This window comes from Symphodus melops (assembly GCF_947650265.1).
Source record: "Symphodus melops genome assembly, chromosome: 18".
NCBI lineage: Eukaryota > Metazoa > Chordata > Actinopteri > Labriformes > Labridae > Symphodus > Symphodus melops.
The window spans coordinates 11,151,954-11,170,802 of NC_136708.1; the positions used below are offsets into that span (position 1 = coordinate 11,151,954).

Sequence of the window (18,849 nt, forward strand, 5' to 3'; positions counted from 1 at the left end):
AGTATTATAAATACGGGAGTGGAGGAGCAGAGGCTGTGTGCAGAAGGAGGGGACGAGGGAGGGGATTCAATATTCCAGTACCGTGTACAGTGAATGTATTGTAACGTGTCTGTTGTCAAGTGCTTTTAAATTATATTTTCGTATGTAACGTGGAGACCATTGTTTCCTTTTTGTATTGGGGGGGGGGGGGGGGGGGGGACAGGTTCTGGGCAGAGTAACTTGTAAATGATGTCAAACTGTCTTTCTATATAAAAGAGAAGCTGCTTAAATGTAAACAAGAAACTTAAAAAAACCCAAGAAAAAATAAAGTAAAATGCTTTCAAGCTTGGTCTTTTCATCATTTCTTCACTTTCAACACAAATAAAACAGAACGGTCAAATGAATTAAGACAAGCTTAATTTATTCATAAAGATCTTTGCAGTGCAAACTTTTTTTTCACCTTTCTCTCACATGAAAAGGGCTGCGTTGGACACATGACGTACAAACACGATTGCCTTGTGATTACTGGGCATGTGCGGTTTTGCTTTTTTTTTTCCCAAGCCTGAATACAACACTGTCAGGAGGAGGAGTCGCTCTAATGACAGAAAATAGAAAGCTGTGTGATGGAGCCCAGTGGACACGAAGGACACTCACTCATGACATGAACCTGCACAGAATGACTTCTTCCTTACAATCCTACTTTCATCTCTTAAAACGAAGTGTCCTGCGAGTTATTTAGAGGACTTCTCCAATTAAATCAAAAGACCAACATCTGACCAATCTTTGATCACGCAAACATGAAGGAGGTCACAATAAAAGGGAGGCGGGGTCACAACAAGTCTCTCCACCGACTTATGCTCGTTTTCATATGTACAGTACATTCAGAGTAAAGCCTTTTTTTTAGTGCAGATACATGAAAACGTCGTGCGGTTTCTGTTTCAACCTTTTCATGATTTTTTTTTTTTCAAAAACACTATCATACATACAGTAATACTTCAGTTTGGTAGAGAAATCATAGATCTCTTCCAGTTCAAGTCAAAAAGAATCACCACCGTCCTCTTCAATGACACGAACACTCGTCATGGCTGCCTCTGCATTTACACTTGGAGAAAATCTTGTTCCTTTTTTTTTTTTTTTCAACCTTTTTGAGCTTCCACCGTGAGGACAATTAAAGAGAGATTGGCTCTTTTATGACAACAGATTCAGAGTCTTTGGAGAGGATTTCTCTGCGCGCTTTAAGAACACAGACTTTGACATTATCTTCTTTTCTAACTCGGTTTTCAGCTTTCCATTCATGGTCATGATCGCAGAATTAATGCATGCACTACCACTGGTGTTTTACTCCATCACAGCAGAAAAATGAGCATACCATAATACAAAAGTAAAGGACCATGGCACTTTTTCACCAGTGATCCACTGACCCACTGTGTAATAAAGTGACAGATAATCTAGGTGGAGTCGCCAACTGTCGACTACATTCTAAGTTGTGTTAAGATTGCAAAAAAAGTGCTAGTGATAGTGTGTCAACGGGACAACTTAACTGAACCCCAATCATAATGAACTAATAGCTGACAACACACTCTTTTCTTTTTTTTTCTTTTCTAAATTATCAATATTCCTCTGCATCCTTTCATTCAATCTGCTCGAAGTTGAGCACGTGGCCGTCAAAGTGCGTGAGGACGTGTCTCTCGAAGAGCTGCTGCTGGCAGTTGAGGGGGAACTGCTCCGAGCAGACGGGGCAGACCTTCCAGTGGCTCTCGACGTGCTGCTCGAAGCTGCGCTGCTCGAAGTGGGGCGGGAAGATCACCTCGCATAACGGACAGCGCTTATGGACGTCACTCCTGCGAAAGGAAAAGGGAAGGGAGGGCAAGACAGATGACAGACTGATTAGTGTCAACTCTGATTTCATACAGATTATCTTTAAGTAATCACGTCTGAGTCTTGTGTGTCATTTTTGCTGCTGTTGGTTTTGTTCCATATTTTTGACTTTAGATCAAAAACTTTTGTAATTTTCAGTTCAATTGTTTCAACAACATATCTTCTTTACTTAACAAACGGAGTAGTAAAGATAAGGAGCTGTGGTTGCTCCTTCTGAGCTAAAATGTCATTCACTCAAAAATGAATGAATGTGTTCCAGTGGTGTCATTTATTTCGATCTCGTATCTGAGATGGAAAGATCGACCCTTGAGCCTCGCATGACTTGAAAAGTGCCACTGTTACTGTGAAGTCGGCTTTTCGGCTCATGTTGTTCTTATCATTCGCAGCTCCTCTCTTGACTCTATTTTTAGCCATGTCATCGTTTTTGCATCCGTTGCCGTCATGCGGCTTCTAGAGAAAGAAACTGATTTTAACGCATGTTTATTTCACATTCATCATTGAGTGCGCGTGTTCTCACATTACCTGGAATCAAAACAGAAGCTGCTCCGGGTTTCGCTGCGTCTGCTGGCCTGGTGGTCACAGGACGGCTGAGCCCCGTCAGCAGCCTTCGAAACAAAAAAACAAACGCACACGGAGAGGTTGAAACTGAGGTCTGATTTTATGCTTATAGTACTCTGTGCACAGGAACACATCCTTCACCATGTCAACCAAAAAAAAAAAAAAAAAAAAGACAGAACAGGCTGAAGGGGTTTGAAAATAACAAAACTACCAAAGACGGTAGTGTGTATTTAAGCGTTACTAACTGATCTCGGGTCTGACCCATTGCAAAATCTGCCCTAATTACTCTGTCAGCTCTGTCCTCTTCATCATGAGCCTTGACCACATGAGTTCAGAGATTCTGCTTCTAAGGGCAAGCCACTGTTCCCTTTATAGAGAGAGAGAAAGAGCGAGAGAGAGAGAGAGAGAGAGAGAGAGAGCGAGAGAGAGCGAGAGAGAGAGCGAGAGAGAGAGAGAGAGCGAGAGAGAGAGCGAGAGAGAGAGAGAGAGAGAACTGAACGTCTGCAGAAAACACAAAGAGAGGATTAGAACTCAGACGCTGCCATGATATTTAGTATGTTGTGTGTTTATGTTGGATTAAAAAAAGGGTTCCATTATCAGACGAATATCCTGAAAACAAGTCATGTGATTAAAGTAGTGCTGAGTAAAGAAATGAACCTAATTAATTTCAGGCTTTGTAATTTATTGCATCTCAATGTTTGCTGACTGAGGCAGTTTGTTATGGCGGCAGGATGTTTGCCCGCTCTCACTTTTTTTGTCTCATTGGCCGGGTGCTCCAGGCCTTCGGGTGGGGTGGAGCTGCGAGTGGGCTGCATGCAGACCACCTCTTGGTTCCAGTCTGGAGCTCCTGCACTTGGACTCGGGGGTGTGATTGGGGGTGCACAGGGAGGGGTACAGGTCGGGGCTTCAGGTGGGGGGCGGGACATGTGCTCAGGAGACAGCGCAGCATCCACCCGATCTAAAAAAAAAAAAAAAAAAAAAAAAAGACAACAACATTCAACTGTTATAGACCTGAGTTAAAGGCAAAATAGAAGACGCGTTCGTTAGAGTTTGAATTCCTCCCACCTCTTGTGGCGTCTGTGGAGTAAGGATTGCCGTACTGCAGCTCCGCGGGCCTCTGTGGCACCAGCGGTGGAGGAGAGGGGTCCTGTGGGTATGGAAGCGGGTAGCGCAGCAACATGGGCTGCCTCAGCTCAGCACCCTGAACACAGGCTTCCTGCTCCCTCTGCCTGCACACGTAGCGCTGCAGCTCCTGGAGGTGACACAGTAAACATGTCAAACTGGGCACATTTCTTTCAGCGAGTGACGTCTACCCCTACAAATGTTTTTTTTCCCGATGTTCCATCTTCACATGCGTGATGTTCGGATCGATATTTCTCGTCCTTTCTTCAATTCCCGTCGGCGGATATTTGCTTTGCACACATGCCAAACATTCTCTCGCTGACGACAGAGTGATTGCCTCGAAGAAATGTGCGAAAGGAATCTGGGAAATGTTCCCTCGGCTCTTTTTTTTTTTTTTTTTTTTTTTACCACTCAGGGAGTTCAGCATTTTCAGCTCTGAGTTAAGTTTCCCTCTACATTGTTTCTGCCCTTTGTGATTATATCTGAAGCACGAGCATTAGTACCCTACTCATTACTGTAATAGGTGTCAGACTTGGGCTCCCACTGCTCTCGCTTTGCCGATGGAGGCACTCGCTGGCTCCCTCCTTCCTGTCCTTACTCCCCCCCCTGACCTCCTCCCTTAAAGACTTCATTAGTGCACAGCTATCAGGTTTAACATTTAAACCGAGGTTGGAAAGGTGAAACAGACACGTCGCGTGGCATTTGCTCCGTCTAATGGCACTGTATCAGCGGGCAAAAGAAGCAAGTATAGGTGTATTAATTAGTGGGGAGTGAGGAGAGGGGAAGGAGTTTCTACACTGCACTGGAGCTCCTTTAATTGAATGTGAAGATCCCCACATGGACTTCAAACTGAGAGCCAACATCTCTACTGTCACAACTACAGGTTGAGATGTAACGCCTCGCCTTTTTCAGAAAATAAAACTTTCTCCATGTAACACTTTGGAATGAAGAGTTTCCCTGTTTTCGACTGTGAAGAGGTGAGAAACAGTGTCCGCCCGGTGCTGCACCTCCTGTAGCTGCTCCTTGTCTCGGAGAGCCTGGGCCAGGTTGCGTTTCAGCTCCGTCACCTCGCTGGCCCGCTCTGCCATTAACACCTACAGACAAAAAAAAACATACAACAAAAACATCAAGAACATAACTTGTCATTAAGGTTCCTCTACAAGAAACAACAATCATTTAAATAAGCAGTCGGGTTTCTGTGAGAGAGTCCCCTGCTGACATTATGGGCTAGAAAACAAAGCAGAGCTGCAACTTCCAACGTCTTTCATCGACGATTAATTCATCAAAATCACTTTTTTTTTTTTTTTTTTTCATGTTTTATCTCAACTTCCAGTATGTGTCACAAAGCTAAGCGACGAGCGCTTTACAAGAACATAAAAAAAGAAGAGAATCAACAAGGAAGCCGAATCAGACATCATTTGGTGTTTTTGATTCATGAAGGACGCGATCGCTCCATCGTTCCATTGAAGCTACTGTATCTTTGGAAATAAAAGAATAAGTGACAAAGCCAAGCATTATATTTACATACAAGAACTATGGATGAGTGACTTCTGGAAAGTAAAGACAAAAAAGCAGAGGCTGAATACTAAAATGAGGAGACTCATCTAGAAGTTTAGAGAGGAATCCAAACCACTCTCTTTCTGTCCTCGGCCAGTTAAACAGTTGCAGATGAAATAGTTTCAACTCAAAAAACCTTTCAAGGACTCGCTCGTCCTTCCTTTCTGTTTTCTGTGCTATCAGGTTGTACATCATCTGCCTTTGTGTTTACAGAGCAAAGTGAGACATCGGTAGGCAGACCGGCAAAGGAACACGATATTTGTTCAGTCGAGTTTTATTTAACCTGGAGCCGAGTCAAACGTGTGCTGCTTTACTGTAACGCCACAGAGAGCGTGAGCGTGAGCGTGTGCGTGTGTGTGTGCAGGGCAGGTCTGGGGCGTCGTAGTAAATCTGGGCACTTTCTCACAGGGCTCACTCTGTGGGAGAGTTTACACGGCTCTCTTATTTGATCCCGTTACGAAAGGGGTCCAAATTCCCCTCCTCCCGCCGGCTTCTCTTTCTGCTTCGTGTCCATCAGTCTGCCCAGCTTGTTTCACTCTTAAATTCAGTTTGCTTCTTTTTTTTTCCCCCCTCTCCCTCTTGATTCCCCTTTCATCTCCTATCCTAGACTCTTACCCTCCCCCCCCCCTTTCATTAATTTACGGCGCAGTGTTAGGAGGTTAAGTTCAGGTGGAGGGATTCTGCAACAGTGGATTTCTGTGCTCCCTCACTGTCTCCCTTCTCTACCCCCCCGCCCCCCCCCCCCCCCCCCCCCTCCCCCTCCCCCCCTCGCTCTTTCCTCTGGGTGGCTGATGTAAACAGCCGTAAAGCACGGTGCTCGGCGGCTGCCTTGTCTTGTCAGTCTCCGGGGCCATTAAGGGAGGCTGTGAGCCCGGGGCGCTCGCCTCAGACAGGAGACTCTATCAAAGACAGGGGAGAGCTTTATTTACAGCGCCGATAAACACACACTCACTCAGCGAAGATGAAATGCCGGCAGGTACTTTGGTTTCGATGTTCACAAAACGCAACAGGCCCCGGTGTAGACGCAAGCGGCTCAAGTGCTGGGTGTGGAGTCAACGCCGCGCAGACGACGTACCACACACATCGGCTGACACAGTGGGTCGTGTTTGTGCTCGGAGTCACCAGGTCAGTGCAAGTCAACTGTTTCTAGAACGTGTTCCCGCGTTTATGAGCCAATTAACACGACAGTTCAATTGGTTATCTATCAAAGTGCTGCCAGGGATAAAAGCCTCCTCGTGCTTCCTTTGTGTTTTTGACTGCAGCCAGTGTGAGACTGACTCATTGGTTTAAATAGACCGACATTTGAATGGACTCGAAATGTTGAAAAATGAAGAAGCACGAACTATGAGAACTATTTGAAGTACTGGCTGATTATTGGTTGGGACCTCAAAGTGGGCTTTTGGACCGCTGGAGGTATTAAAAAAAAAAAAAAAAAAAAAAGGGAATGGTGATGGCTGGTCTTGGAAGTTTGACCAGTTGAGAACCACTAGATTCTGTTTTAATCTACATTTAAAGTGTGTTGAGGGTTCACTCGGTGCCTTGCTCGAGGACACAGCGGCTCATCTTTCTGCCCTTCTGTGAAAGCATACCCTGAATCGTTCCTCTTCGTCAGCCAGGCGCTGTTTGAGCGTCTCGTTGATTGCACATTGCTCCCTCCACTTCTCCTCCATCATCGCCAGCTCCTCCTCCACCGAGCGACTCTGCTCCTTCTCCGCCTCCCCCGCATTCCTCGCCTTCGCCTCCAGCAGCACACGCTCCTCCGAAACGTCCCTCGCCTCGTCTGCCTTCCGCGGCGCCTCCGCCTCGCCTAGCGTCTTCTCTTCTTTGGCGCTTGTCGCCTCGTTCTGCACCTCCACCCAGCTCGTCATCCTGAGGCTCTCTTCTGGCAGGCTGTCCTTCTTCTCCTCTTTGTCTCCGACTGGATTGGTTTCTCCCTCAGCCTTCGCCTCAGCGCTCTCCATCTGCATTTCCCCCCTCTGATTGTCTTCCCTCTCTGTGCTGGAGTATAAATCTACGTGTGTGGACTCCCTGTCACTGTGTTCTGGAGTGATTGTCAGTTCAGTGGCTCCTTGTAGGACTGCAGCAGCTATATTTCCTGTAAACACAAAACACAAAGAGTGGTTGTAATTCAAAAAAAGAAAAAGAAAAAGAGTGCTGACATTTTAAGTTCCAGTCATGACTCTCAGTTAACCATGGCTTAACACCTTCTGATAGCATTCATCATCTATAAGAACGAGTGTTGTTGTTGAGTTGCACCTTAGTGTGTTTCGTCCAGTCGAGCGAAAGTAACTCACAAACGCTTCATCATGTCGTGTAATTACACTCCTTCACTCTGGACTGAAAATACGGTTAGTGGAAAATCTTGACGTACTACCTTTCCTTTGCATGATGTGATTTAAACTGTACACCTCCATGCAACTGTTGATTTCTGATATAGATTCATTTATATTCACGGGATGTAACAAACTGATGAGGTGCTTCTGTAGTTAAGTGAGTGCGCGTGTGTGCGTGCGTGCGTGCGTGTCTGTGTGTGTGTGTGTGTGTGTGTGTGTGTGTGTGTGTGTGTACCATCTGTTGGGGACTCTGGACTCGGTGTCAGTGGCTCCAGTGTTGTCTCAGTGGATACATTTCTCTTTGGCTCCTGCAAAAACAACAAACACACACACATTATTTCTTCAGGGATCATTTTCAACAACACCAATATGAACCTGAATGTGAGATTGTGTGATCGTAGTTTTTTTTGTTTGTTTTTTGCTGGGTGTTTATCTAGCTCGTACTCACCCCCTGTGACTCAGTCGTGTTCAGTTTTGCTACCTGCCTGCGTAGGCGCTGACACTCCCTGTACTTCTCCTTGTAGTGCTCTGCGGCCATGTGGAGACGCAGCTTCAGCTCCTCCACCTCTCTCTGCAGCTCGGCCTCTGCCTCCGACACCACCGTCACGCCGGGCGCCATCTCCCCGCTCGTCCCCACACCCTGGAAACGAGAGGGAACGCCCGGTCAGCGCTCTGTAATACAGAGACGGGCACACGGAGTGAGGATGTTTGACACTCACCACCTCCTTATGTGCGGTGCTCCTCATGCGGTCCAGCTGACTCTCCATGCGTTGGCACTCGGCCTGAGCGTCAGCCAGACTGGCACGGAGCTTGTCGGCTTCCAAGCGGGCCCGGTACAGCTCGGTCATTGTGTGGTCTCTGGCGCTGGCTGAGTCGCGGAGCTCCGAGGCCAGCAGGGAGGCCTGCTGCCGGGACGCCTGGAGCTGCTCCTCTGCCTGACGGAGGTGCTCGCGCACACGGGCCAGCTCTGCCTGTCGATTTACCAAAAACAAGTGTGATCAATAAAATGCCTTATAAACGCCCGCACACAAGACAATCCTCAAAGCTGTTCACTTGATTTCTGATTTTCATGACGCCGACATATTCAAACCCTCGACTACCTTGTCCGCCTTGTGTGCCAGCAGCTCCTTCTCCAGGCTGTCCCTCTGTGCGACACACATTCTGAGCCTCTCCAGCTCCTCCTGGAACTGGGCAATGGTCACCTCCCGGTTCAGCTCCACCGCCTTCAGCATCTGCAGCTCTGCGCTGAGCTTAGTGTTCTCCAGCTCGGTGCTGCGCAAGTGGGCCTGCATGTATGATGAACAGGGGAATAAAGCCCAGGTCAGAGTACAGAATTTCAGTCAAAAAGGTATTGTTTTTTTGTTTTTTTAGTAAAGAACTTTCTTCGCACCTTGTACAGGTCTCTTTCATCCTTATCGTTCTTCAGCTGGCTCTCCAGGCTGTCTCTCTCTGCTGTCAGCTTCTTCAGACGGTCCCTCAGGCTGTCACATGAAAACACCGTCTCACGTCAAACCTCTTCACTGACAAGTGTGTGTGTGTGTGTGTGTGTGTGTTTGCTTCTCATCGTTTGTTCTTTTGATGTAGCAGCTTTAAAGATGAAGATGTCGAGATGGGAAATCCTTCTCAAATCCATTCTTAAAGGCTCCTGTCCTTCATTCTAAACTCACCAGTCCAGCTCGGTCTCCTTCTGCAGGCCCCTCTGGGTGACTCCCAGCAGGTCCTCTTCCAGCTGGCGGACCCGGTCGGTGGCCTCGGTCAGCCTCCTCCTCACCCCCTCGCGCTCTTCTGACAGGCCCTGTGAAGAGCGCAGCAGCTCCTGTGGGACACAGAGGCAGCCGTGGATCAGAGTGACAGGTGCTGAAGCCAGTCACAGATACGGAGTGAGAAAGCTGAAGAGTGCTGGACGAAGACAGGAAGTGACGCAACACTTGTTATACTTAACAGACGGTGACATTTCAGGTGACTGTCATGTTGCATATAAAGTAGGTGTGAGAGTTTCAATGTGCTTTCATTACACCGATCATTTCTTTATTTCACTTTTCATTAACCCGGTAATTAACCCTTTAAGATCAAGATCTCCTTCACAAGTTCGACCTGGATAAGAAGGCAGCAACACACCTCATAAAACAGAAGCACCCCCCCCCCCCCACACACACACACACACACACTTACATCTCATTAGCCTAGTTTATTTGCGTTTCATCGTAATAAAAAGAATAACTGTTTTTTTCTGTTTCCCACCTCTCAGCCTGTAGGAAGGGCAGGTGTAACTCATGAATTTTCCCCTCAGGGGACCGGTGAGATCTTATCGAACCATCAATCACAAAACAGCAGTTATAACTCATTCCGACTGAGCGCACCTCGAGGAGCACGAAACGCACGCTCACGACGCTAAAGTTACTGAATTCTTGAAACTGGGTGAAGACGTTCAGCTTGTGGTGAAAAGGTGTTTAGACGTCGTAGAGTACGAGGGGAGAGACATTCCTGCGAGCGTGCGACAGATCATATGAGGTCTGTTTTTTTCCGTGCGGTGGGCCGGCTGAGGAAATGCCTTGTTTGAACTTGCTGCTAATCAGCAGTGGAGGACGTTAAATCATCCATAGTTAATATTGTGTTTGACAGAACAACATACCTTTTTGCGCACACCCTCCTCCTTTTCTTCTTACTACACACACACACACACACACACACACACACACACACACACACACACACACACACACACACACACACACACACACACACACACACACACACACACACACACACACACACACACACACACACACACACACACACACACACACACACGAGTGCAGAAAGATGCATGGACAAATTCAAATCTATGTGGACACAGAGGGACGGCGTTGAGTGCACACGCACACAGCCATGCATTCTCCGGCCGTCCTCCCTCTGGGCTTGGCTCTGTGCACTCTGTTACTGTATGATTTTTATGGCTGGCGTTTGGGAAGTACTTTAGCAGTGCATAAAGACCTTATAAAAAGTGTAGTCATAAAATTAGCAGCCACAAAATATGTACTTATGTTTTCATGTTAAACTCGGGATATTTTCATCAGCTTCATGAGCTAACACACCTACTGTAAAAAACACACACACACAACCACATGCACAAGTCGTATATTACACATGGACATGCCTGTTGAATGAGAGGCAGCACAGTAATAACAGAGTGTGTTTGTGTGTGTATTACCGCGTAATTTATGGCGATTTTGTCCTTTGTGAAAAAGAGAGAGAGAGAGAGAGAGAGAGAGAGAGAGAGAGAGAGAGAGAGAGAGAGAGAGAGAGAGAGAGAGAGAGAGAGAGAGAGAGCAGCGGACTAACTGAGAGCAGCTCGCTCTGAACTCTGAGGCCACGCTGCTGAGCTGCACTAGGGGGCGATAAGAGACTGGATTCAGGCCGAGAGAACTCTCGGCCGAGTTTCACCTCTTCCTGCTTGTCATGGAGGTTCTTTGAGTTTACTGCTGGGTTAAAGTGTGAGAGAGCCAAGTTCGCGCTTATCAAATGAGTAACTCATAAAATACTAAAATATGAAATCTGACCCCAGTTGGTGAATTAAGAGGCAATCAAAGAAGATCCACTCTTTTTTTTTTTTTTTACGTGGTTTAATTCGTAGCGACTTTCCTTTAGGCGATGTTGTTTAGCTTGCAAAGTCATGCAGATGTCTTAATGCTCGAAACAGACACTAGGTTAAAAAAAAAAAAAAAAATGAAGAAAGGACGGAGCGCGGGGAACAGACGGACTGACAGACAGGGAGAAAATAAGCAGTGAGGAAGCAGTGGCCACTGAATCGCGTGACAGAGTGGTGTTTGTCCCTGAGGCTGGGCAGGGCTTTTTTGTCAGGCGGGCGGTTTGTGGACTACCCTCCTCTCATTCCACACACAGACTAAAAGGGTTTGCAAGCGGGTGGCATAATGAGTGTGTTTGTGTGTGTGTGTGTGTGTGTGTTTGCGCTTGAGCATGTGTGAATGCATATTAGAGGGGCCTTGTGGTGTGGAACCTGAATGTGAGTGTGAGAGTAAAAGGGGGGGAATGGTGGGTGGGTGGGGGAGAGAGAGGGGGGGGGAAGGCAGTTTGTGTATGCGTACATGCATTTTTTGTGCGTGCGTGTGTGTCTGTATGTTTGTGTGTTTGACGTCATGTTTGTTCACTCTGCGGTTGTGATGGCATCGTCCCTGACGCCAGATGCCCAGGAAAACTGCTTCCCAATTCCGTTCTGGCCCACTGAGTCAGGTCGTTAAAAAAGAGGGAGAAAAAGACTAACACACACACACACACAGAGAAACACACACACACACACACACAGAGAAACACACACAGGCTCCGTGTGTGTCTCTCAAACATGGTCAGAGATTATTCATAAATTCGGACCTTTGAAGTTTTCAGACCTGTGATCAGTGGCGAGGAACCGGCTCCACACACACGTGCAAATAGGGATTGTCTGTTTATGTACACACACAGCCCCCCCCCCCCCCCCCGATACACACACTGCATACAAATACACAAACGTTCAAACACACTGAAACTCTCCAGGAGGGTCAGTGTTTGTTGGAGCCTCTGTGTGTCATTTGAAATGCAGCTTTACTGACTTTGACTGATAATGACGAACATTTGTATATTCTTGGAGCAATCCTGTGATTTGATGACACCTTTGATCAAAATGTGAAAAAAAAGTGTACTTGATTGAATGGAACTGAAAATGTGTCGGCTAATATATCATATCAAAACTATCTGTGACTGTGTCTGTTGTGATTGGACAATAAGCAGGGCTCTTTTTAATCATGGAACCGGAGGTGTTGTTTGCTGAAAGCGGTATATAACCCCCCCTCCCCCCCTCACCTGGTTGTGTGTCCTCAGCAAGCAGCACGTCTCCCTCTCCTGCTCCCTTTCCCTGGCCAGTCGCTTGTGCTCCTCCTGCAGCTGCAGTTTCTCATCCTGGAGGACGCGCATGGCCTTCAGCAGCTCCCTGCGCTCCTGCTGCGCCTCCTCCACGTGCTGCCAGGAAAGGTAGGAGGTACAGAGGGTGAGGCCCCCTGAAGAAGGTGAGAATGGTTCCTACTCTCTGTAGGATGCTTATGTTCAAGACACTACGCGTCATCCTTTTTCTGTTCCTGACTACGGCCCGCATAGAACGACAACCCTGTGATAGCTGAATGATTTCAAACCTTTAAATCCTTTTAAAGATACTCAGGGACATCCGAGGCTCGTATCGGGACTTTTTCTTGCCAAACAGACCCAAAGGATAGAAAACAGAAAAAATAGGCCTTTATTTCCCCATTTGTTTGTCTTACCTCGAGCAGGCCACTCTTGGTGGTGACGACCAGTATGTCTGAGTTGCTGTCGTCCTCGGTGACAGTAAGCAGCTCCTCGGTGGGCGTGGCACACCTGAACTGGAACGGCGTGCTGGCTCCTCTGATGTCACCAGCATGGGTGACATAACAAAACTGGTAGAATTCTCCATCAGATTTGGGGACATAATAACCTGCAAAGGGTTAAGAGTCTGTGTTTGAGGCAAGTGATCAAATACGAACTGAATGAAGTAAATTGTTAGTATCGGCTTGGCTGAACTATTTCTGGAATAAAAGCCCTGATCTGAAAATGGAGGAAAGCCCAAGCAAAGCACTACCATGTACTCCTTACAAATTCATTTCTAGAAAACAAGTTAAACTTCCAGAAAATGCAAATCATTCATGTTATGTCCATATTTTAAAACACCGGTAGCTGCGGAACGCCGTTCACATGTTAGGCCTGCTTCTCTGAGACAGCGGAGTACAAGTGCAGAACATCCGACAGCCAACCGGTTTTACTGACTACTGACACACCGCAGCATGCTCTCATATTTTCACTGTGTAATATCTGACCGTTCAAGCCCAGTAAAACCAGTTCGCAACCTGTGTGTGTGTGTGTGTGTGTGTGTGTGTGTGTGTGTGTGTGTGTGTGTGTGTGTGTGTGTGTGTGTGTGTGTGAGAGAGTGGTTTGGGGGTTGCTCAGGTCCCAGGCCGCTGCTTGTGGTTGTGTTCCCTTATTAAATAAAAGTGCTGGTTTTTATATGCGCCGTAAAATGGAGGAGTTACTTTGGAATAGCCTCGGTCTGCAGAGTGGTTTACATAGTGTGTGTGTGTGTGTGTGTGTGTGTGTGTGTGTGTGTGTGTGTGTGTGTGTGTGTGTGCGTGTACCTTGAAACATCACCGTCCTGTGCACAGTGCTTCCTGGTTCGTAGTTTTCAACCATAGGAGACCAGAGGAAGGTGTAGTAATCTCTGGCTGTGCTCCAACCTACCTGTGGATAAAAAACCAGGACGAACAAGGTGTTGTTTTTTTTGTCTTGGTTTTTAAAAAAAATCTGCAACAGAAAAATACAACAGCTGACTGGACGGAGAAAAGCAGGACATTATGCCGAAAAATACACCCACCAAAAAACTATTAAGCTGGATGACTTTTTGGTAAAAAAAAACAAACAAAAAAACAACAACAACAAAAAACCGTTTGATGTTTAAAAACACATTAAATAAAAACATCAGGAGGATTAAATAAACTTGAAGAATGGGAGCATTTCAACACAAGGCCCCTCATTCCTTTGAAACACCTCTTCCTCTTCCTCTCTCCTTCCTCTCAGTTCCTGCCCCTCTTGGGCTCACACTAAAAGAGGGGCAGTGAAGGTGTGAGTATGGGGTGGGGCGGCTGGGTTTCGTATGTGGCTTTTGCGCACACATGCACAGACTCGTGAGACGGATGAAGACAACCGGGGAGAGAGAGAGAAAGAGAGAGAGAGAGAGAGAGAGAGAGAGAGAGAGAGAGAGAGAGAGAGAGAGAGAGAGAGAGAGAGAGAGAGAGAGAGAGAGAGAGAGAGAGAGAGAGAGAGAAACAAAAAGGGGGAAAGAATGAGGGAAGAAAAGGTGAAAATTTGCCACAAACTGCCAAGGGACATGCAGCTCCGTGGATGTCATGTGTTGTGAGGTGACAGATGATGAAAGGGAGTTGTGAACATCATAACTCAGGTCGTGCGTCGTAAATCTGCCGCGCACAACCGCACTCTCTCCCTCGCACACATCGTTCCAAACTCCCATGTGCGATACACGTTTGTAACATTATATAACGCCACTTCAGCTGCGGAGAAGCCAACCACCTGTAGCCCTGTGGAGCTGTCTTAGAAAGAAAAAAGAGTAAGGGGGGGGGGGGGGACAATTTCTCTCCTGGACCCTCGCTGCATATCAACCCCTGACACGCGGTCGACAGGGCTGTTCAGGACAGGACACAAAAGACGCTGGGAGGGGCGACTTGCTTTTGTTGATCTTAAAGCAGCCATAACCTTTAAAGATGGAATTACAACATACCAGTTAATGTCAAGCAGCATGTTTACATAGAGACGTTTTTAAAGGTAAATATTTAAATAATTGACATTCAAGCCATCCATTCAGTGGATTCAATGTTAAAACAGAAAACATTCGAGGAGAAGAATCATTAAGAACAGCCCAAAACACGGCAAAGCCTCTTAAAGCTTCGAACCAGCAACTATAAATCAACCGAGCTACTCAAACAATTGTCAAAATTTCAGGTTCGATAATGTTGTTGCATGACATCTAATTGCAGTGTTTGCCACATCAAGCCATTACAGCGACTATAATGCTATTCTGAACAAATAGTAATTGTCAGAGTGAAGGCACAAGCCAAGAACATTCCTTCCACGTCCAGCAGCATCTCGGAGTGGAGCTCGGCGGCCGTGGACTCCCGCCAGCTCTGCTTGTGCGCTCACGTGTGTTCGCTTCAGAAGGAACAGACATAAATAATTTCGCTAATTGCAGAGTGAAGGTGACTGACATTTGGTTAGGTATGGTGTGGCATTCCAGCACTGGAGTGATGTTATAAAATAATCACAGGCAAAGCAGCTATCAATCATTCAGCCAAGGTGTGAGGGAACGGTGTGATGACATGTTAATTATACACTCACACAACGGGTTTCTCCCAGCCAACCCAACAAACATGCCACAACCGAAAACCTCCACGGGGCTTTTAAGGAGTTGTGTATGTGCGTGCTTGCGTGTGTCAAACATCCAACTCAAACAAACTATATCAGGCACTCAGCTGACATAGAAGGGAAAACAAATATGTTCTTTCTTTTTTTTTTTTTTTTTAAGAGAAGGAGAAATGAATAATGATTATGGACCATGTGCCAAACTTGAAGAGAGTACACTGTTGATGTTTACTGTGTATACACTGCACCGTACACCACCATTCAGGAGCTGCTTTTGGGATTCCAGCACCATTATTGTGGGACAATAAACATTTTCCGCCACTAGGGGGTGTCTGTGCACAACTCAAATGAAGCAAGTCTGCCTTTGCAGTCTGAGTCATCCTGATAGCGAGCCTCCCTCTCTCTCTCCCTCTCTCTCTCTCTGTAGACAGGTAACGCCTTCAGATGTGCACGGTGAAAGGGGGAGACATGCTCTCTCCCTGAGTCATCCCTGCACAAAGGTTTTGCCTCTGGGAGGCAAAAAAAAAAAAAAAGACTCATCGATGATGATCATCAGTGCTCAGTGAGGATGTCACATCCAATCAATCATTTTGAAGACGCCACCCTCCTGTGGATTTTTTTACATCAGAGTCACCGAATACCCAAAGAAACCCGAGCACAAACACAATCGGTGTTCATTACTTGTACAATCAGACATATATACAAACCTCTTAATACGCTTACAAGAAGACTGAATCATCAAGAGGTGAATGGTTAACTGCAAATATTAATATAGAGTCAAACAGCAAAGATTTTTCAAGAACTAAATCGATACATATCGAGAAAAAAAAAAAGCGGAGCTGGGCCTCTAAAAGATGAAAGAGGGCACGGTCTGCTTGTTCCCCGTCATGAAGCAGCGACCATCAAACACGTTTCATTAGTGGGATTAACTATTACATTTTCCAATTGACTTTTTTCCATATAAAACCAGCATCCTTATTCCTATTTAATTGAGCTGGTGGATTTGAAGTCAGTTCTTAAACAACAATAAAATGTTTGTCTTTGTAACTTTACGAGACATTAAGTTTCCTAGTACACATTTCCTGTTAATCATGTGTGAGATTTTGATGGCCTTGATAAAAGAGCTGCCGAGCGGAGGTATGGTTAGCAGGAAGCAGAGAGGAGACTGATGGAAAGACTGGGGGGGGCACAAGTGAAGTAGAGGTTAAAAAAAAGAAAAAAAAAAAAAAAAAGAGGTCCTAATAAGAATCAGAGTTGTTCATTAAGAGCACCAAATGTTTGCCCCCCAGCGAGACCGACTGCAAACAGCCCACCATGTACACTCTTCCTCTTTCTGCATGCAGGGCAACCACACCAAAGCTTGTGGTGAGGTTTTAGGCATGTAGGGAAGAGCAGAACCAGCAGTGTGCAGGCATGAAGTATGTGTTAATGTGTCAACTGAAAAGCTCAGGCCAATGAATAAAACCATAACACATAATTCATGTCACAAACACTTATGAAATGGGCTGGGAATTGTTCAAATCTTGAACTATCTCCTTTTATGATTTGGATAAAAATAAAAGGCTGGTCTGTAGTTGATCACGTTCAGCGATGTCTTTGAAGCATCCGCGCCGTGCATGATTTACCTTAAAGATGCCCACCCAGTCTTTTGGGTGGGGAGTGATGTAAGGGGTCAGAGTATAGTGACACTCCAGGGGCGCTTGGGGCAGGAAACTTTTGCCCACATTTTGGAAGATCACGTGGGCAAAGTTGGATGTTTCCATGACGCTGACGCTGCTGCCTGGCGATGAGTCCACCACCTGGAATGATGACATTGTATCCTGTTGGTCACTTCATTGGTCTGTAGAGCAAAAGAGGAGCAGAGGAGAACGGTAGTACAAACAGTACTGTAAAGAAAAGGAGCAAGTTCAAATGTAGTTAAAAAAAAAAACATACAATCAAATATGTTTCTGAAGTTCTCACTTCATCTACAAGTATAAGTACAACACCAAGCAGAGATGAAGCATATAGAGACAGACCTTCAACATCTTCTGAGCAGGGGGACAAGCCATATTCTGGATACAAAAATGGGTCAATAGATAGAGGGCGTTGTGTGATGTAATGACTGCAAAGACCACAGAGGCAACTTTCTGATTTTTGGCGATCGAAATAAAACCAACCTGTCTTAAAATAGTCTCAGCTACATGTTTTTTTTTTTTTTTGCATTCAACTATTGCTTATCCCTCACTGTTATTTATTGCACAAAGAACACTTTTGTTAACAGTTTGAGCCTTTAAGCCAGTGCTAGTGCTGCGGATCAAGAAGTGCACTGTCTTCAATTGGCACGGAGCATTGGAAAAAAAACAAAAACATGTTTGAGATTACTTTGATTGAAAAGTCATACAGTCTTCTAGTGTTTGTTTGTTTGTGTGTGCTCTTGTACTACAGACAAGGGAGCTCTTAAAATTTCAAAGTCAAATGACAAACAATTGTGAGAATGAACTACCCTGCAAGTACAGTAAAAACAGAGCTATTATTGTAACGTAGAGTAACATGGGGAGAAAAATGTTTGAATCATTTATTAGAAGACTCTTCCCTCCAACATGTATATTTGGTTTTAAGCAGCACAAAACTAAGCTAGCACACCAGTGTGAGTGAGTTACTAATCCATTCATCCTCTCCTACATGACAACACATCCAAACCAGCTGACTCTCATGTTTAACACTCAAGCCCAACTCGACAAACCGAGCCATCATAACGTCGTCTTCATGCTACAAGTTAAAGTTTCTCGACTAATCTACCATTTAAATATACTACAGCATACTGTCACAAGTATCCAGATCATCTTCTTCACGGTGTTACGCAGTTAACATTAGCTTGTGAACAGGCCATGTTGTCAAGTCATGTGCTAGCTCAACATTATCCCCGTCGGTTCGCGCGTGTTGACACATTACACGAGTGTTTTTAACTTGAAATAGAAAAAGTACCCGTTTCATATGAATGCCACTTGGTAATAACTCCGAATTTCTTCCAGACAGGTTGATGTTTTTTGGCAATGTCTCCGTTGTTGTTCAAGCTGAAGCCGATGCTGCGTCTCTTCCTGGAAGAGCAGATGATGCATAACTTCCGGGATGCAGGGAAGTCTCAGGGATGCTGAGGATGCTCTGGAGGAGGAGGGGATGCAGATGTCTCCACGTCAGGAGATACATAGACTGTATATGCTGATGAAGTCGTCTAAATATAATGTTAATTCCCCTCCCTTTAAACATGTGCGTTCCATCCGACTTAAAATTATATAATAAGTGTGACTGTCAAGTACGTAGACAGTCTATCTAGTGATGGAACATGTTCTAGACATCAAAATTAAAATAAAAAACGAATTATATCGTTTTCAAAACCATTATAATTTCACAATTACAAAAATACACACGGATACAGGGGCAGTTAAAGGGC

The 18,849-nt window shown here is 45.7% G+C and overlaps 1 protein-coding gene across 1 annotated transcript; it reads right to left on the reverse strand.

Annotated features, from left to right (window-relative positions):
• Nucleotides 1-185: 185 nt before the first annotated feature.
• On the reverse strand, nt 186-18,837 carry tax1bp1a (Tax1 (human T-cell leukemia virus type I) binding protein 1a). The gene is made up of 17 exons (XM_079367540.1): nt 18,384-18,837; nt 17,042-17,256; nt 13,622-13,724; nt 12,737-12,927; nt 12,285-12,440; nt 9,095-9,243; nt 8,818-8,908; nt 8,528-8,713; nt 8,147-8,398; nt 7,876-8,067; nt 7,663-7,735; nt 6,684-7,189; nt 4,545-4,631; nt 3,481-3,667; nt 3,165-3,373; nt 2,380-2,462; nt 186-1,820 (listed from the first exon to the last, which is right to left on the reverse strand). Exons 2-17 carry the CDS (start codon nt 17,228-17,230, stop codon nt 1,610-1,612), a joined length of 2,865 nt encoding a protein of 954 aa, XP_079223666.1. The 5' UTR covers nt 17,231-17,256; nt 18,384-18,837; the 3' UTR covers nt 186-1,609.
• Nucleotides 18,838-18,849: the final 12 nt, after the last annotated feature.